General features: G+C 33.7%; 2 protein-coding genes across 2 annotated transcripts; one reads left to right on the forward strand and one right to left on the reverse strand.

Moving 5' to 3' along the window:
- Positions 1–240: 240 nt before the first annotated feature.
- On the reverse strand, positions 241–9861 carry Syt14 (Synaptotagmin 14). The gene is made up of 10 exons (XM_081980793.1): positions 9601–9861; positions 6813–7037; positions 6089–6350; positions 5934–6036; positions 5620–5880; positions 5456–5564; positions 1488–1645; positions 1126–1289; positions 935–1076; positions 241–878 (listed from the first exon to the last, which is right to left on the reverse strand). Exons 1-10 carry the CDS (start codon positions 9632–9634, stop codon positions 678–680), a joined length of 1659 nt encoding a protein of 552 aa, XP_081836919.1. The 5' UTR covers positions 9635–9861; the 3' UTR covers positions 241–677.
- A 1120-nt stretch (positions 9862–10981) lies between these two features.
- Positions 10982–19541, forward strand: LOC145729059 (inhibitor of Bruton tyrosine kinase). The gene is made up of 11 exons (XM_081979667.1): positions 10982–11168; positions 11574–11916; positions 13015–13272; positions 13326–13513; positions 13572–13722; positions 13776–13992; positions 14052–14487; positions 15550–16290; positions 16855–17791; positions 19085–19236; positions 19288–19541. The coding sequence occupies exons 2-11, from the start codon at positions 11574–11576 to the stop codon at positions 19420–19422; spliced, it is 3558 nt and encodes a 1185-aa protein (XP_081835793.1). The 5' UTR covers positions 10982–11168; the 3' UTR covers positions 19423–19541.
- The last annotated feature ends 578 nt before the right edge of the window (positions 19542–20119 follow it).

Here is a 20119-nt window from a genome sequence, read left to right on the forward strand (position 1 = left end):
CTTATCTCACCCTGTTTAAATTAGACATTTTCTAGTGCAAATTTTTTGTACTTCCGGAAAAAAGAAACCAGATTCTTATTAAACTCCCTTAAAGACTACCCTGTATGTGCCATTCTAGAGTTTGACATTCTTTGTGAACACAATACAGATAAAAACAGTGCTAACTAGAATATTTAACACCAAAACAGTTTTGCTTCATCTTTTCAGGGGATGCTTAATTCTTTTAAACAACCCGAAAAGTTGATTTTAAAGTTCATACATTAATAAACAAGTTTCAAAAAATATCACAAAGGTGACTTAAGCTCTACTATAGAAAGTTTAATTTCTGCAAGAAATTTACAGTACACTGTTTTGTTTCAGTGCAAAGTAAATTAGAAAATTCGTTACCCTTATCAATCTAAACTCCTTCCTCCTTAAAGTCAATTTAAACACGTATCGAAAAATTTCACAGTCATTCACTATTAAAGAGAAGCAATATTTATGTTTAAAAAAAACCTGAACCAGTGTCAGGTCATAAAAAATTGTGCGATTATTTCTTTCCCAAATTTGAATATAATGCTCCGGACAATTTTGGTATTTATTGGAGCTTGACTATTAGATAATAAGAATGTTATAAAAGCAAAAGCTCACCCAAAGGTAAAGTGTTATTTCACGGAGATTGGTTTTCGTCTGTATCGCTATGATTGCACTAAAATGTGCCAACGACAGATTTGCTCCTGCTGAAACTCCTTCATGTCCATCCAGTGGGCCAGTTCTTCAGCCCCACTGGAGTTTAGCCCTAAACTGAACCAGCCCACCATTTCCTTCTTTTTTGTCATACCTTTTCGATTGTACACTGATACCATCAGGGTTACATCAGCCAGCTGAAATAGCGCAACCTAAAAATGATGTGACACTTAAACCAAAACTCTAAATTAATTTAAACCAAACTGACTTGAAAACCAAAAGTTTCTTTAAACAATGGGTTGGGTTGTGCACGTCTTATTGTGGTTTTGCTGTGCGCCAACTCCTGTCCTGTACTGCTCACTAGGTTTAGTTTAACGTAGGTGTCTGGTGCTCTATTCAGGGCCAAGTTCCTGAAATTGTGCTTGTTTCATTTGCTCATCAGTGTTTTGAAGAAGTTACCGGAAATGTGACCCTTTCACAACCTCAACATCGAGCCGTCCAGTGATTGAGTGGTAACATAAACCGAGTAAAAGCTCCGGGACTCCACCATGTTGCATTGAATGTGTTGAACTTGTGCTGTCTGATCTTGCTAAACTCATTAATTCTCCAGTACATCCACTCAACTAGAACACGTTTATTTATCAAACATTGAATCTTTTTACTGCTAGAATAGTTATTTGGCAAGTTTTCGTGCTTGACACTAACTAACAACACTAAAAACAGAATCCACAGTGTGGTGATCAACTCGAACCAGTGCCGGACTAAGCACACTGATAGGATAGAAAAATGTTCAGTACCTCAGAAAACAGATTATCACATACCGTTGTGTTGGACCTGGATTCCAGGGGTAACCAAAAGTTGTTTTCTAGTTCCAAATTGATATTGGCGAAGCTGACCACGGCTTCGCCGATTAGTCTTTCGCGTCGCATTCGTTCACAGCCATACAGTCGGAGTCGTATTCCCATCGAATTTACGTCCTCTGATTAATAAAATTAATAATAATTAGCCATTAATCATACATGAAAATAGTTGAGTGTCAGTAATGAAGACTGGCCAAACCATATTGTTGTTGCGTTTTAAATAATTAAAAGTTAATCACGATTGAATGAAGAGATGTATATCAAAATCACCATATTACCATTCTTAGAAACCAAATAATATAAAGGTAAACCATCAATCCAAACATATTTGGCTAAAAATGGTCTAGTTAGTAAATTTTCATGAAATATTACTATTTTCCCATGTTTTAAACTTAAAAATTTATGAGGATGATGGAAAAAGCGTCACTGTTCATGATATTTGACTAGAATGATTGCAAATGATCCAGTGAGTAAATTTCCATTAAATTTTACCATTTATCAATGTTTTGGCCTTAAAATTTGACTAAAATGATTGGGAAGAGCGCGTTAAGCCAGTGTTATTTATATTTGACTAGTTTTTTTACTTTTTGACTTTTAAAATTGAATAGAATGACCACAAGTAGCCAGAGGTAAGTCAATTTTCATAGTTTTCATAGTTATATAGCATAGACTAGATGATAAGTACAGACAACCAGCGCAATGTAATTAAAGTGGCACCCAAAAAGGAAGCCGTTTTGCTATCCCATCTGAAATACGTAAGAAAGCTTGGTTTTTTCGGGGGTAATATCCCCTATATATGCTATTTGTTAAAACAAATTACTTAGAAACTCGTTTTTCCGAATTTTTCCGGAAAAATTAGATGCACGAGGGATATTTGGTAAGATTATTTCCTGAGTTAAATAAACATTTTATTTTAATTAAAACAATAAAAACAATAATTAATAAGAACAATAACTTTCAAGCTAGAAAGGGTAACACTATTCTTTATGTTACTGTGAGGAGTGTGAAATTTTTTTCGAATTTTTTCCGGAAAAACTGCTGACAGCTAAGTTGACAGTTGTCAAGTGATTTTTCCTCTTAAAATTTACATTTGTTATACTAATTCTTGATAGCGATTGGTCAAAATTGATAGGAAGGAAATAATCAAATAAATTTGAGTTAAATTACTGGTATTTTGAAAACTAAACAAAATAAGAATTTTGGGTTTGAGGTATCGATAATAAAGATTCTATTTATTTTAAAAGTCACAGGATTCTTTTTTAACGTCAAAACAGAATCCGGAAGGTCACGTGTCCGTTTTTTTGGTTTTAAACTGATACACTAAATCACGTATCTATTTGTAAGATTAAAATGTAATTTTTAACGTCACGTGACAGTTTTTATGTTTAGACTATTTTTTTAAATCGCGTGACTTTTTTAACGTCCAAACGAATCCGGAAGGTCACGTGACCCTTTTAAGATTAAAAATGGAATTTATAATGTCACATGACACTTTTAAATGTTATTTGAAGGATCACGTAATTGTTTTTCAGTTTAAACTGATATTTTTGAAGACACGTGACCCTCTTTACAGTGCAAATGGCCAAGTTACAGTGCAAGTGACAATTTTCAATTATTTTAACGTCAAAAGGAAATCCTAAAGGTCACGTGACTGTTTTAGATGTCAAAGTATTATTTGAAGAGTCACCTGACTCCTTATAATGGTGCAAATGGTGACGTGACGATTTTCAAAAATAAAATTTATTTTTAAAGGTCACGTGACTCTTTTTACAGTTCATAAAGTCGCATAACGATTTTCAATAATCAAACTTTTTTTAAAAAAGTCACGTGACTCTAAATAAAGAAATAATGTTTTAAGGGTCACGTGACCGTTTTTCAGTTTGAACTGAGATTTTTTAAATTATGCGACTCCTTTTAATGTGCAAATGGTCACGTGACGATTTTCAATACGCAAATTTAACTTTTAGTCCACGTGACTCTTTTTTAACTTGAAAACGGATCCTAAAGGTCACGTGACTCTTTTAAGATTAAAAATGGATTTTAAAATGTCACATGACAGTTTTGAATGTCAAAATGTTATTTAATGGATGACATGCTCGTTTTTCAGTTTAGACTGATGATTATTAAAAACGTGATCACGTCAAACCGCAATCTTAAAGGTAACGTGACTGTTTTAGATGTTAAAATTATTATTTGAAGAGCCACGTGACTCTTTTTACAGTTCATAAAGTGGCATATGACGATTTTCAATAATCACATTTTATTTTTTAAAAGTCACGTGACTCTTATTTAATGCCAAAACGGAACCCTGAAGATCACCTGACTGTAAATGACAAAATATTATTTGACGGGTCACGTGACTATTTTCAATAATTAAATTTAATTTCAAAGGTTACGTGACCGTTTTTTACTTTTAAGCTCTAAATCTAGTGACTCATTTTAAGGTACAAATGGTCACGTGACTGTTTTAAGATTAAACATGAAATTCATAATGGATTAAGTATAAAATATCCCTTGATGAATATTAAAAATAAACAAATAACTAAACTAAAATAAACCGTTTTGGGACAATGGTCATTTAACTGGAAAGGTTACATAACTTTCCTGGAAATTACCAGAAAACTATCAAAGTTATGGTTTAAAGAATGCTTATTTGAATTTTTAAAAGCACTTTTTTGTGCTTTTTAATGCGGTTTTTTCAAATATCTCACTCATTGGTTTTGTAGTGAAATAAACAAAACTTTTAAGTTTACCAAACCGAGTTTTTAGAAAAATGTTTATTTCCTTCTTCAAGACTGAAAATTGATAAACAAATTAAAAATAATAAGAAAAAACAACAGCCAACTGAGAGTGTGTTAGCATTGTGTTTAAAGCTATAAAATCCACTAGTTTCAATAGAACACTCTGTATATTTTACAAATAGTCGATTCTGCTTGTCAAGGCTTACACAGTGACCTAAATTGTGCTTTACGAAAAGTTCACGGCTTCTGCGATATTTTGAAGGGCAAAAATACTCTTATTTTTCACACAGAATTGCACTAAAAATATTGCCATTGTATTTAAAACCAGAAAACTTCAGTATTTTCAATAGGACACCTTGTATATTTTGGAGTTAGTTAATTCTGCCTGTCAAGACGTACACAGTAACCTAAATAAATCAATACAAAAAAATTAGAGTTTTTAAGGGTATTTAAGGTCAAAAATTTTCTTATTTTTCACACAGAATTGTACTAAAAATATTGCTATTATCTTTAAATCCACAAAACTTCAGTATTTACAATAGGACACCTTGTATATTTTGGAGTTAGTTAATTCTGCTTGTCAAGACGTACACAGTAACCTAAATAAATCAATACAAAAAAATTAGAGTTTTTAAGGGTATTTAAGGTCAAAAATTGTCTTATTTTTCACACAGAATTGTACTAAAAATATTGCTATTATCTTTAAATCCACAAAACTTCATTATTTTTAATAGGACACCCTGTATATTTTAGAAACTAGTCGGATCTGCATTTCACGACCTACACAGTGACCTAAATAATTCTATACAAAAAGTGCTGCGTCTGAGTTATTTAGAGTTGTGTTGAGTTGGCATTTGAAACACAATAATAACATTTAACAACATTCCACTAATTTTAGTAGGACACACTGTATATTTTGGAATACACTGCACTCTTATATAAGAAATTTTATTTTCTATCCAATAATTATTGCCAATCAATGAATGCTTTTGCATTAGATTTGATTAGATGTGCAGCCAATTTGTTTTGAAAACGAATGCAGCCACACTAGCTATGATTTGAACAATATGGTCACCAGAAGGATGCAATTTTCACTTAGGATTGCAATTGTCGCTGTAATCAAGTGAAAATTGCATTGTAGTTTCAATGGATGAGGTATATATAAATAAACCAATTAACTGAACTTACCTGGGTTAACTCTATGTAAAAGAAAACTTTCCATAAATTGTGGGTTCTCCCCTGAGCGAATTTTGGTCTTGTGTTTCTGTTTTTTGCTTGGCAACAAGATCAACCTGACCTAAAATTTGAAAGTATTGATATAAGAATATCAAATAAGTTTTGATGATTTTTACCTGGGTGTTGGTGCCCTGGCCCCGATCCCGACTAGGCAAATCCCTAGCCTGGAGGATATGCACGGTCATTTTCCTCATTGGGGCGTCATAGAGTAACGCCACTTCCAAATAACCGCACCGATTGCCAGTTCTTGTGGTACTGGTAGATTCCCGGGCTGGTTCCACGGTTCTATCACCCTCTACTTCGCACGATATTGTTATGGTCTCTTCTACTGGGTCCAGTGATCGTTCATCACAATCGGTGTTCATCACCACAATACACTGATCAAAGTGGTCATCATCTTAAGTTGTAGGTGGAATTTTAGGATACTTACATCCCCGTTGTTGGTCAAAGTGTGATGCTGACGAGTACACACTTCAGGATCAATTTTTTCGTAGGTGTGATTGTCGATGCTGGTTTCCCTAAGTTCCACCGGCCTACATACATGTCTACAATGCTTTGTAAACAATTTTGAGCTGGAACACTCACCTTTTGCTTGTTTCATTGATTTCAGCCGTGATTTTTGTGGCAGGAGCCAGTTTGTCCCCCACCGAACTGGTGGTGGAGCTACAACAGGAGCTGTTGCTGCTCATTCCCAGTCTACCTTTTTCTACCAGCGATATTAGGTCGTGACGTGGTAGAAACTGGGTGGACGGTTCTAAAACTGGAACGTCCGAATTTTGTCTGCTACGTGTGCAACTTATTTCGGACTCGGAGCTAGAGTCTCCGCCATCAAATGTGAACGTTTTGACTGTAGGCAGAATGGTGTTTAGTATGTTTTAGTTAATGAAACAAGTGGTTTTATGTTAGTGAAGGAAAAAGATTAATTTTGGAATTCTGGCGAGTTTTATACCAAAAGTTTCAAGTCAAGTTTTAATCTTTCCTTGAAAACACCGAAAGAATCAAGGATAACCATCATAAAATGTTTAATAGAAAAATTGTTATTCCTCATGTTTTAACAATTGTTTCAATTGTGTTACAATTAGTGTCACAGCACTTTCTATTGTATAATATGTTTAACACGCAAAGGATATTGATTTATGAAAAAAAGTCTCTAACTAATTAATTCTTTAATAATACACACGCCAAGGTCCGGTAAATAATCGAAGGTCATCAAATAAACATGCCCTTAAGCAAACAATACTAGAAAGTTGGTAGTTATTATTAATACCTAAAATAGAACAAATTTCCAGAATTACCAAATCCAACTTACCCAATTTGTTCCTAGTAGAGTGAGTGGTAACATTGGTCACGTGTGAAACGAGGGGGTTGGGTGGTACCGCCCTTGAAGCTATAGGGGGGCACGCGTCATCGCAACAATTTAACGTCACCCCTCTGACAGTGCCCCACCACCAGCCCTTGTTCTTTACGTACAGGAGTACCACCAGCATGATGGCACCTACACCGGCGATCGCAGCCAACAAAGTACCATCTTTGCCTTAAAAAAATATTTTTATTCATTTAGGATACTATACAGAAAATCAAAGTAAACAAGATGATGTTTTACTTGCTTCATACATTGTATAGTATAGGACCATTAATATCATCTTTAAGGGCAAAATGTCACTCTTAGGTTATCCTAGAAAATTAAATTTCCTACAATTTTTGTCCTTTAACATTTTCCTGTGAAGTACCAATTCAGACACTTCTCACATTCCTAAGCAAATATCTCCCTTCTGAGGCTCTTGAGAACAAAATGTCTCTCTAAAGTTTTGGTGAAGAATTAAACTAGCTACTGAATTACATTTTTTCCAGTAAACCAAAAAAGCTTTGGCAACGCTGCTCTGCTAACAGTTTGTAAAGTATAGATTGTTCAAAAAAGCAGCTTTCAGCTTGCTGATGCTTAAAACCTATCAGAAACAACCAATAAGCAAATAGTCTTTACAAAACACTGGTTTTAATTGCCAACCACCCTAATTATTGACATTCAATGGTTTTCTTTAGAAGTCTCAAGGGACTCTCAGCGGACAATCTGTTTCCGGCACGTGCCCCCCGCCCCCCTTAAATATCGATCCGTCTGATTCTGTGTCACGTTGCCTCGCAGCCCCAATCCATTGAAGCATCAAGTTGCTGAAATAAATCCCGTTTTATAGGTTCACGCAAACTTTTCCCGTCCTTCTAACTATGCCAGTGGGTGCAAAGAAAAACCCATTTTTGGCCACCGTATATGAATCAAAACTGTGTGATTGATATTGAACGTTCTAAGTTTGTGGTGTGATAGATGTCCCCCCGTTTGATCCCGACACTGTAATCGATCAAAATCAGTTTCCCACGCCTCTTCCAATATTAAATTGGCTTGAAAAAGTCGAGCAAAAACTCGGTGGAATAGTCCCCGTGAATGAAACGCAGAAGTGTTGCAGTAAACAGGAAAATCGATGAGGTTCATGGCAACCTGTGTGACCTGAAGAACGTTTTCCTCTTACCTCAAAACTTCATAGAGATTAATAGTTGATTCGTATTCGTCTGGTAAACTAAACCGGTTTTTCTAGAAAAGTCTGTAAAGTTTCCTGTTTTGTCTGGAGGTATTTTGGGAGTAAACAAACTGAAAATTGGGGGAGTTTACATATTTTACATATGAACCAGTTTCGCCCTGCAGTTTTGCATTCTTCCTCTTGCAAACTCGTACGTCATGTAAACAATAGAAGTTTTGTGTAATTTCAACAAAAGTGACGGTTTTTTTAATCATCTACAAGAGAAAAAGCCCATTTTATTATGTGCAACAAAATATATGCAGATTGTTATCATGGAGGTTGGTTTCTAACTGAAACAGAAATTATTTATTTATTTTTGTACTGAAATTCAGGCTGAATTTAATGCCTCTCCTGCAAACTACAGCACCGTAACACTTTAAAATCAGCAGTTAAAAAGATCTTGAAACACTATTATTACCAAAGTTTTACTAGCTAGTACAATTAAAAAAAATACAATACGGTCCTGGAATGTTAGTTCATTTGGGTGTTTACAATGCAAGTTTCAGTGGCGTAACTGCTTAAACTCAAAAATTATCAACTAAATTGTGTGCCCTGGAATTTAGGCAAAATTTATTGACAGTCCTGCTAATTTCAGGTCCCTAACCCGTTAAATTCAGAAATTATGCTCTAAAAGACAATGTTATGTCATTTCTTTAACCTTATTTTTGCTCATAAAATGATTTAAAAACTATTGTTTTTTTGGAAAAATTACCAAAATAAATGTTTGATGTAGAATTCTCCAAGGCTTTAGAAAATGTTTTCTAAAGCCAGAAAACCATCAATCCTGCTAAGTTTGTCTCAGTACAGGTATTCAACAAAAAAGTACATTATTTTCTTAACTTTGACACCCTGTATCCTAAACAAGGGGCATATAAGAGAGTAGGTTTATAGAAACTTCTCATATTTTTTGGATGTATTATCTCTTCCTACAGATTTACAAACTGGTTTTGTGATAAGAATCTTTTAGATTAACTCAACTTAGCATTATTTGTACATTTGTATGAAGAATTTAAAGGTTTCTAGTTCTTTGCAGACAAATTAAGTACGTTATTCTCTAAAATAAAATGTCCGAATAAAGGGATCAAGAAAGAGAGTTATCAAATAATAATGGTAAACAACAATCAAAACTAGAAAGTAAATTACAATATAAAACTTGCAGCTGCATAACGCATTTAACTAAACAAATTGACAACTTAAATAGGGAGAGCGTGGAAAACCCCCCAAAAAACAGGGAAAACAGGGTCAAAGCGATAAAGTAAACGAGGCAATTTCCAATAATTCCAAGACCCAATTCGGCTTTCCCACTGGTGGAGCATTTCCTCTGAAACTAGGTCACCACAGCCATTCATAATGCAGCAGAATGCGAACAAAGTGCGGAAAACAAAGGGATCACAGTCCTCATTAAAGTTACTAAATGATGATGAGTTTCCTTTGATTAGTTTTGGTTCCTCTTATAATTATAACTTTTGGTGGGTGATATATAATTTTGGTTTTACTTTTACTATAAAATTTAATATAATTTGAACTTACCAGTGAATGAACTGTATTCAGAGATGAGAACCATAGTTAAAGCACCCAAATCAGGTTCCACCAAAGCAACTACTCATTATCGATACTATACAGCAAAACTTTGATTACCACGCTCTAACACCAAAACGTCGAACTAAACAGTCGAAATTAAACACTTTAAGCTAATGCCTGGCAAAAGTAACATTTTTGATTAGGAACACGGGTACTTAGGTCGAATTGAGACTGGGTTCTAGAAATTTTGCGACAACGAGACAACATTTGCCGCCGCAGGATCCTGCGCGTATCGCAGCTGAAGCCAACAGCTGAACGCTTGCGTAAGGACGTAAAGGTCCTTGCAAGGACTTTCCCACAGGATAATTAGGATATTTTCCAGGGGGATAAAGACGGCGGGAAATGTATCTGACGCACCGGTTAATAATGCAGTAGCGTTGCAGTTGTTGGCTTTTATAACAAAAATGAAAAGTTTTCATTCAAAAGGTGTAACAATGATTTTTTCTATAAATATTTAAAAAAAGAATTTATTTGGAATTTATCAGTTCATCAAATAGAACAATTCAACTTTAGCTTCCTTCCTCGACTTTATATGATAGTAATAGCAAATATATGGAAGTTAGGAATTTTGGTGTCCTGACTAATTTAAGAAGCTGTTATGATAATTTTTCCTACAGAGTGAATCCAAACATACCAAATTCTATAGTAGGAAGGAGCAAAAAAGACCAAAACACAAATGTTTTACACTCAAAAAGAGTAAAATTGGCAATAAGAAGTTCATGTAAGTGTGGTTGGTATAACCTTCTATATCAAAATCTCATTACTGTATTATAACAACACTAAGTACTAACATTTTACCTTCACCAAGTGTCCAGATGTTTACGTATAATACTTTATATCATGAACAGCGCATTCACCTTTGGTCAGGAATTACATGGAAGCTTCTTTATCTTTATTTCACTGATAAAAAGTTATTAATGCAATTTATGCATTAAAACTGTCTTAAGATCAAGGACATATAATTTATTTTTTCTGTCCTAAACTAATTAAAAGTGTAATTTTAGCCCTGTCGGTTTCTTCTTTAACGCTATTCAACCATCATAACGTTCTTTTTAGTATTTGGCTATAAAGTTTACTGCACATCAAAATAAAAACCTTTTTAATATATCTATTCCCCCACAATTTAAAACAAAAAATTTTTTGAATAATAAAGTAATTTGTAATAAAATAATGCCTTTCAGTTGAATCTTCATTGTTTTTTCCGTTTTATTCTTATGCATCACATGACCTCTTACCAGAAAAACCTAATGTATATCACATGACCAACCGTTTATACTGTCAAACGTCGAATCAAATGCCACCATTGTTTATACTGTCACTGTCAACATCACTGTCACTACAGCAGATATCAAATTACAACAAAAAATACATAATAATAAACAACTTAAAAAACTGTAATAACATAATACAAATCGGGTGATTGTCCTGATAATTGTGATTACTTTATTCCCTTTTTCAAAATACATTTTTAGGCTCATTTTCTAGCATTATTTTGACTGTTTTAGTGAAAATTTAAGGTAAGGTTATATCAAAAGAAAAATTACTTAGTATAAAGAAAAAACATTGAAAATTTTGCTCAAAACCCTACAAATTCAACTTATTCAGTGGTATGGAATAAATGGTCTTGTATTCTATACTTATTTTCAGTTAAAATAAGTGGAATTAGGGATGTTTCAGCATTAGATGCAATGTCAACTAAAAGTTATATTATTTTGATAATTAAAAGCTTCTGAACACACTAGAGACTATCATTTGGCTATTCAGTACTTACTAAAGCATACGCATAGTTGTTAGTTAGTAATTTTAAACCTACAGCATCAAAAAACAAACTTTTAATTACATCATTAAACTTCCATATGGCAGCAATTAAGATAAGGCTCCACTAGAGTATCTACTTAAAAACAAGTGTCCTGAACTTGCAGATGAGTAAACTGACCGCCCCATTGCCTGACTGCACCAACAAATGCCAATCCACTCAACATGGGGACACCATCACTGCTGCCATCACAAAAAGATCTGTACCTGACAGTGATTTAGCATCTTATCTAGCTTACACTTGTTGCTGCTGTCAGTCAGTCAGGGATTCTACTGGCAAAACAGCTTTGCACATATCAGCATCCTGTGGAAGAACTGATTTGGTGAGATGGCTGGTGGAAAATCGGGATGCTAACATTAATGCTAGAGATAAGGAGTCTGGGTATACTGCTTTGCATAGAAGCTTGTTTTATGGGAAAATTGATGTTGCAGTGGAACTGGTCAAGTTAGGTAAGTGTTATGATTCAAGAAATATGAATTTTTGAATCTCTGGCCCAAAATGTGTACAAAAATGTGTCAGAAAAATGATTATTTTGTTTAATTGATTAATATCTGTATATCAAGCATGATACATTTGTCACTTCAAATTTGATACATTTCTTTCAAAGGAATATGTATTAGAATATTGAGCATCAAACATAACTGTTGATTTCCATTTAAATACCTTTAATTAGAAAAATGCTATGATGCTTAGATGCTTTGACAGGTTGTACAGGCCTCTGGCAATTTCAAAATGATTCTGGAAGCATCTGATGCAAAGTAGATGTGTTTCTTGGAGGAACAACACTGTGAAGCAGTCTTTACAGCTCCATGGAACCAAATTTGACAGTTCTGACTACTTCTGACATTAAGAAGCACTTATTTTTTTCTTGCTTGCTTGCTTGCATCACAAGACAACTGTCATAACTGTCAAAATCACTCACCAGTGACCTGGAAGTATAAAATGCCATAGAGATGTGTTTTTTTAAGAAATTGCACTGAAAGTTGAGTTTACAGCTCTATGGACCCAAATTTGTCAGTTCTGATGTTAAGGAACTCTTTTATACTTTTCTTACGTCACGTGAGAGCTGTCATAACTGTCGAAACCCATTCACCAGTGACCTAAAACTATAAAATTACAAATAGTTGCTTAGTTGAGGAATTATACTGGAAATTGCATTAAAGGCTTCATGCAGCCAAATTTGACAGTTGGGAAGTAAGGAACACTTTCTTTACTTGCCTCACGTGACAGCTGTCAAAACTCACCTGAATTGCACTGGAAGTTGTGTTTAAAGTTCCATGCTTCAAATTTCATGTTTTAATTGAGGTGAACAGCAAGAATTTATTCATAACTGACAAATAAAATGAGGCCTAATAGTACATTCCCGATAAATTACTGAGAACTTAAATGAAGAGAAAGAACATTCAAAATTCTGAGAACATTTGTAAAAAAAATGTAAAATAATTTACCATTTATTAGTTTTAACTAAACTTAGTTCAGGCCATATAATAGCTCAGTACATATAAAACCAACTTGGGCACACTGTATATTATTATTCTGTCTGACAGGAGCAAATTTGACACTTCAAGATGCCAATGGATTAAGTTATTTGGAGCATGCAATGTTTGATCGTTTTCGATCGCCAGAATGTGCTTGCCTGAGTGGTGAATTATTCACTTGGGGACCAAACTCAAATAATTCATTAGGATCGCAACTGTCGCGAACTATTCCAGAAAGTATGGATATCTTTCATAAAGAGTATCCTAATGAGAATGTTGAGCAAATATTAATTAGCCAGTTTCACAGTGTGATATTAACTGAATTAGGTAGGGTTTAAGGGCTAATAAGACAGTTGATAAGTACTAAAAGAAACTTTTAGGGACAGTGTATAGTTGTGGACATGGACAGGGTGGACGGTTGGGTTTGGGTGTTCAACATGCAGAGGTTATTCCAAAAATGATTAAGTTTCCTGTTACAACAAATATGACCAATTTGAATAATAAAATTCTAATTGTTAGTTGTAGTATTTCAAGGGATCACAGTATATTTTTATCATCCACTGGAGAGGTATTTTAATATACTAAAACGAACTAGTTTTGACGTAAATTTATTTAAGAATTTTTAGCTTTACTCTTGCGGCCTAAACAAACACAGGGTGTTAGGAATTGCACCTCCACCAGAAGAACTGTTAGTACCTAAGATTTTGAAGCAAATAGCTGACACTACATCACAAGTAGCTACTGGAAATTACCACTCTTTAGTTTGGAATAAGTCTGGTATTTAACTGTTTTAAACTTTTAAATCCAGTCATTTATACTGAAACTTGTAGGAATTTATAGTTGGGGCCTTAATGCAGGACAATTAGGGCATCAATTGATTAATCCGTCTGAAAAATATATTTTTACTGGAAAAAAAGTTTCTTGTATCAATTTCAAGGATACTACCATTAAATTAGTAGGCGCCAGCACTGGTGCTACAGTAGTTTACACTGAAAAAGGTGATGTTTATGTTCTTCACGAATATCAGTGCAGGAAAATTGCATCAAGGTACTAACCTACGAACACCACACTAACTAACAGTTTACGGTACTAACACCGCATTTTAGGCAACTGAATCTAGTGCAAATGGCTGTGATAGGTGGCAATTTAAATCACTCTCTAGATCCGGAACTGTCCCATAAAAACAGGGAATTAAAAGTGGCCGCCCTGACAAACACTGGAAATTTGTTTTTGTGGCAGGAAAGCGATCCGGTGTTACGCCGATGCGTTTTTTCCCTCAATCGATGTTTGGTCGTTAAACAAGTGACGCTTAATATAAATAATATTTTAATGGTGACCAACGATGGGGAGGCGTTTAGCGGCCAAGTCAAACCCAGGAAGAAAAAACCTGCGGAGAGATTGGAGAAGAATTCAAAGAGCGATTTCCACAAGTTTGTCAGTAGGGACGAATGCATTAATGTGAAACTGGAGAAGATTGTGAGAGTGCATAGAGCTGTTTGTATTTCTAGTGATCCTAAAGGCCAAAATTTTGGGATTGTACAAGTAAGTAGAATAACAGTTAATCAGAATTTTTAAATTGTTGTTATTTTTCTATTTACATACAATGTTTGGTTAAATGCAGAGTGAAATAGTGTGACAGATGAGTTTTTCTGCATTTTTTGGAAACGCAAAATTTTTGGCTTATTTGTGTGGTTTAATTGGTTCTTATATACATTCTTGTATAAAGTTCATGTAGACAGAGACTGCTAAAATAACTTTAAAGTGGCATAAATCCACCAGATTAACGTAAAAATGTCATTTCCAGATTGTTTTGCCTGTTTTCAGCAGTTTAAATCTTAAATAAATCATCTGACTTTTGAATATCTAATTTTAACCCATTCTTCATTCTCTGTTTCACCACACACTAAAATAGCAGTCATACTCTTTTAAATTGTGAAAAAAACTTTGTGTTAAATGTGTCCTTGCTTTTGTCACTATTTTCCCTTGTTTTATGTTTAATTTGTTATTTCATTTAGGTCAAGTTTAAAGCATCTCTTTGGCTACTTTTCCTTAATATAATTTGATTGAAATCGTCATCTTCAGAGAATTGTTGAAGAATAATATAAATTTAATTCTATTAAATCTAAAAAGTTACGTTAAGTTAGAGAAAAATATTATTTTTAAACTCTGGAAATCTATAAAATTCATTATTTTATGAATTATGATTTCTTAGGCTACTTGGTAAACAGACTTGATTCAAGTTGTTTTAAGCTACTTTACATTCATTTTTTTACAGTTGACAGCAGTCAAAATTCACAGCTATACCACAACTGTCAACTGTAAAAAAAAATCATTTTGATTGCTTTGAGTGAAAACCGAAAAAAGAGCGGAAAAAGCATTGAAAAGAGGGAACAAAGAAAAATAAACTAAAAAAATACCAAATTTAAAAGGAAGGAAAAACTCAATTCAAAAAGAACGTGTAAAGGTTACAGAATATTTTATTTTTTCATTTAAAAGTTAGACCTATTTTTTAAATATCTTTGACTACTTGCAAAACTGTAACTTGAATTTTAAAATAAGTTTTCTGAAATATTTTAGGTTAGATTATAAACTGTCTAATTTCAGGAACGCCCATACAAATACTTCACTTGCTACGATATTCCCGATTCGACAATGTTGGACAATATGCAAAATTTATTATCCTCAGCAGACATTTCAGACGGTGTAACCGATATTGAATTTAAAGTCTCCGGTCGATTGTTCGCTGCTCACAAATACATTTTAGCGGCAAGAAGTCGCTATTTTGCCAATTTATTCCTCAAAAATCACGACAATTTCATAGAACTTAAAGGTTACAATCCGGCTGTTTTTCAAGAGTTGTTAATGTACATTTACACTGGCAGAAGCGAACTTACCGACATTGGAGACTTAAAAACCGAATCTCTTATACAATTATGCTCAAAAAATGTCAAAGAAATTGACGTTAATTTAGTTATAAGTGAAAGCGAGGAATTTAATGACAAATCAGCTTTCGAGTATTACTCTCAAGAAACGACAAACTCTCAAAGTAACGACCGAAAATTGGATAATCCTGTGCGGATGCTTCATGAAATGGCCAAGAGATTTGAGATAGTCGAATTACAGAAGGTTTTAAGCAATTTGGATATGCATAAATCCACAGTACGAGTCAAGAAAGGTGGACGGGAGGTTCGGAAAAGTCCGGTGATTTTCAGGAAAAATGATTGTCCAGAGTTGTATGACGTTGAGATTTTGTGTAAGGATGACAGAGTGCTGAAGGGACATAAATGTGTCTTGTATGCCAGACTGGACTATTTTGGAAGCATGTTTTCGTCTAGATGGGGAGGGGTAAGTGATTTAAGACTTCTCTTTTATATTGCTTGGCCTTTTTGGAGACGTTAATTAAAAATTAAATAAGAACTTTTCCGGCTTTGGTCGGATTTGAACCAGCATCCTCCACGCAATGCTCTACCAACTGACTTTACTGTCAAAAATTCTCATTTATTGATTTAAAAATTGGCTAGAATACTGCAGACTAGAGTCTTCTTTCTTTCTCATGTCAACATATTTGACGACTCTTGTGAAGAAGATTCAGGCTTGTTGGTTTCGGTTGTGAATGTTTTCTGCTTTCTTTATCTAACATTTTTCATACACTAACATCCTGAAATCAAGTAAAAATTGATTTCTGACAAGTCGAGCGTACCAAAATGTATTTTGGTATAGTCTGTTCACGATCTTTTTGGATCTACTCTACCATGGAACTTTGACATTTTGACTTAATAAATAATAAAAATTTAGAAAGTTTTTATTTCATTTTTAATTATTTCTGTCCGCATAATTTTTCCTTGGATTGTTTAATACTTTGTGATACAACAAAAAAGTCATATTGTTGAATATTAATTTATCCATTAGGATAAAACATCAAAGATCTCAATACCGTTTGCTAAAGGAGTAGTGGAGGCACTCTTAGAGTTCCTGTACACCGATTCCTTGGATCGTTTAGACGAAAAAGACGTCGACCAACTATTCAAAATAATCATCCTAGCAGACCAGTTTTTCGTTAGTCGTTTAAAAGGACAATGCGAAAACATTCTGTCCAATCTTTTAACAATAAAGAACGCCATACAATTACTGATTTTTGCCGATGCTTACAACGCTGAAAATTTGAAAGAAAACTGCTTTGAATTCATACATCAAAACATGACGTCGTTTTTGGAAATGCGATTGTTAGAAGAACTGGAATCACAATTACTGAAAGAATTATCAGAGTTTTACCAGATGAGGAGACAGTTGGATTGTAGAGTGATTACACCGTATTCTACTGCAGTTTCTGATGAAGAAATCTTGGAAATTAGCTCAATGTTTCCTGTGGACATTAACGAGAGTAGAGACAAGACTGTAAAAGACCGCAAACAAAAAACTCCAAACTCAAATAAGAAAAGATCACGAACGCATAAAACTAGTCTGTCTGAAAAAACGCTTTCTAGTGAACCAATGAAAGACCCAGTAATAGAATCGGTTGAAGATATTTTACTGGACATTCCAGAGCAAATTACGTGCAACACTAGAGTAAAATCCATTATAGTTGCGAATAAACTAGGCTTAAGCGAGGAAATCGAGGAAAATTTTACGAGTTTGTCCCGAAATAGGAAATCCACCTCTGAAAGTTTATCAAGCAGTTCGTTTGTGGAGTTTCCGTTGCTCAGTAGCCCTCCTAAACCAGCAGGATTCTATAGTAAAGCTCATAAGACTGAAGGCAGGACTAAAATGGTTAAACTGTCACAGAAACAGAGGAAAAGATTGTCTTCGGAGAATGAGGCTGCTGTTTCCACTTCTCCCAGCATAGCAGGTATAAGATTTTTTTATTGTATTTTTTTTTACAAAGAAGCAAATAGCCTAAGTGTAGAAGGAACATAATAAAACCAAAATCTTAGCTAAACAATCATTTAAAACCGAAAACCAGCTCTTTTAGACTTAAAAAAGAGCTTGTTTACTTACATATTGTTTCTAGTACCGTAGTGTCATACTGCCTGCTTATTAAGGGCTAAAAGGCATAAATAAAAAAATTTAAATCAACCTTCACAAACAACATTTTTAGTTTTTACCTTAAAAATTTCTTAAACTGTACGCGTTCTAATTTATGTTAGACAATTTAAGTATTTACTTTAAATTTACGGTAATTTAAAAAAAATTAATTTAACAGTTCTTGTTTGTATTCCCTGGAATTAAGTCGTTACATTTCTTAGCCTTAAGTTTTATTGACATTAACAGTGTTTTATAAATCAAAAATGATTTATTTTTTATATTGCAATGCGTCCTAAGCTGGCCGCTAAATACAAAGTTTGTGTTTTCTTAAAAGGAAACATGTTTCTTCTTGTCCAAACCAGGCTTAATATAGATAATTTTTCAGATAAAAAATAATAGCATATTTTCTTCGGTGCAAGAAAATAACTATTTAAATAATGAGCCTATAAAAATTATTTGCACGTTATTCATCAGCAAAAACAGTAAAATTAGCTTAAAATCATCTATTACATTTAGTTTACTCAATAACTGTAGTGAATGAGTTTGCTCACCCTGTACCAGGTGACCCAATAAGGCTGTTCCTCGGCCATATCTCAGAAACCGTACGTCGTATGACTTTGGGGCTACAAAAATTACTGGGTAAATTAGCCATGAAGAATCGCTGGAAAATATTTTCAAGTTCTTAAAATTTATAGAAAATGCAATTTTAAAATTTAAGATGGCAGTTGGCACCTCTTGTGATCATTTTTAGAACTTATATTTTTCAGCGATTCTTCATGGCCAATTTATCCATTAATTTTTTTTTACCCCAAAGTCATACGACGAACGGTTCCCAAGATATGACCGAGGAACAGTCTTATTGGGTCACCCGGTATTTTAACATTTACTTGAATTTTCAACAACCCTAGTGCAAATTTCACCTTCTTTCTGCCTGGTTTGACCACAATTTTATTCCTTAGGTTCCTTGAAATAGTTTTATGAATTCACATATAATTATTTTTCAAAACCTCAAGCCTTTTTGAGTTTTTGGCCTGGGAACCATTGATTGCTTTTTATATTATTAATTAATATCAATAATAATTCATCTGAGTGATTGAAACAATCATTCGCTTTGTAGAAAGTCCTAAAAATCCATGGAAAATCCCAGACGCAAGATCTCCGGTGAATTCTCCACCAAACGACAATAACATGGAAAACATCATTTCTAGCGAGAAGAAACAAAAAGAAAATCTAGTCAAAATTACCAGTAAACAGCTCATATACACTCAGGTAATTTCAAATTGCATAATCCATAATTTGTCTTAATTATTTTTCATGCAGTTAGAGGATAAGGCGATTGACGAGTTAAGTAACTTTTACAATGCGGACAATATGCAGGATGAAATAATCGTCATTGAAAGAGTTTCGATGGGTGCCGTGGCTTCACCAGTTTGGGTACCAAAAACCATTAAATAGTATTTTTCTATCAGTTTGACATTTATTTAGTTATAGCCATGAATAATTTAAGTACGTAGATTTTACAGACATTTTAAAGTGTGTTAAGTTTTTTTTGTGAATAAATTTGTTTTGTTTTACTTATTTTTTCGTTACACAAAAGCAACATTGTAAAGGAAAATTAAATTAATAATCTAATCAAAGTTCCATTATCATTTATTCAAGCGCCTTATTATTTTTTATAGGCGTTTATGTTAATGACCCAGAGATGTTCTGCTGAATAGGTGACGACGAAATTTATCGGCCAGACATGAGGGTATTTCATAATCCTGTATGTATTATTATCTCCGTATGTGGTATGTATAAATAATCCAATAGAAACGCACCTATTTTGGTATTTCCTTATACTTTATCACTGTATAATTGAGACACATGTTTTCTTGTTTGATTAGTTATAATTAATTGCCGGATACAGATTTAGCGTATTTTCTGATTATTATTTGGTTAAAATAGTATATTGTACAACAAGGATGAAATGTGATTGGTCTATTTCATATCTTACAGTTGCAGAAAGTCTAAGTAAATAGTTTTATTTCCTAAAAGGTGCTGCGATGTTGAGTTCAATGTAATTAAAGTGATTTAATCAATAATTGGATGTTTGTCGCTGTTAAAGAAACGTGCTATGGTTAATAGGTTATCAGAAGTTCGAACAATTATA

The sequence above is a fragment of the Ips typographus genome, linkage group LG5, assembly GCF_016097725.1.
Source record: "Ips typographus isolate SLU linkage group LG5, UJ_Ityp_2.0, whole genome shotgun sequence".
In the NCBI taxonomy this organism is placed as follows: domain Eukaryota; kingdom Metazoa; phylum Arthropoda; class Insecta; order Coleoptera; family Curculionidae; genus Ips; species Ips typographus.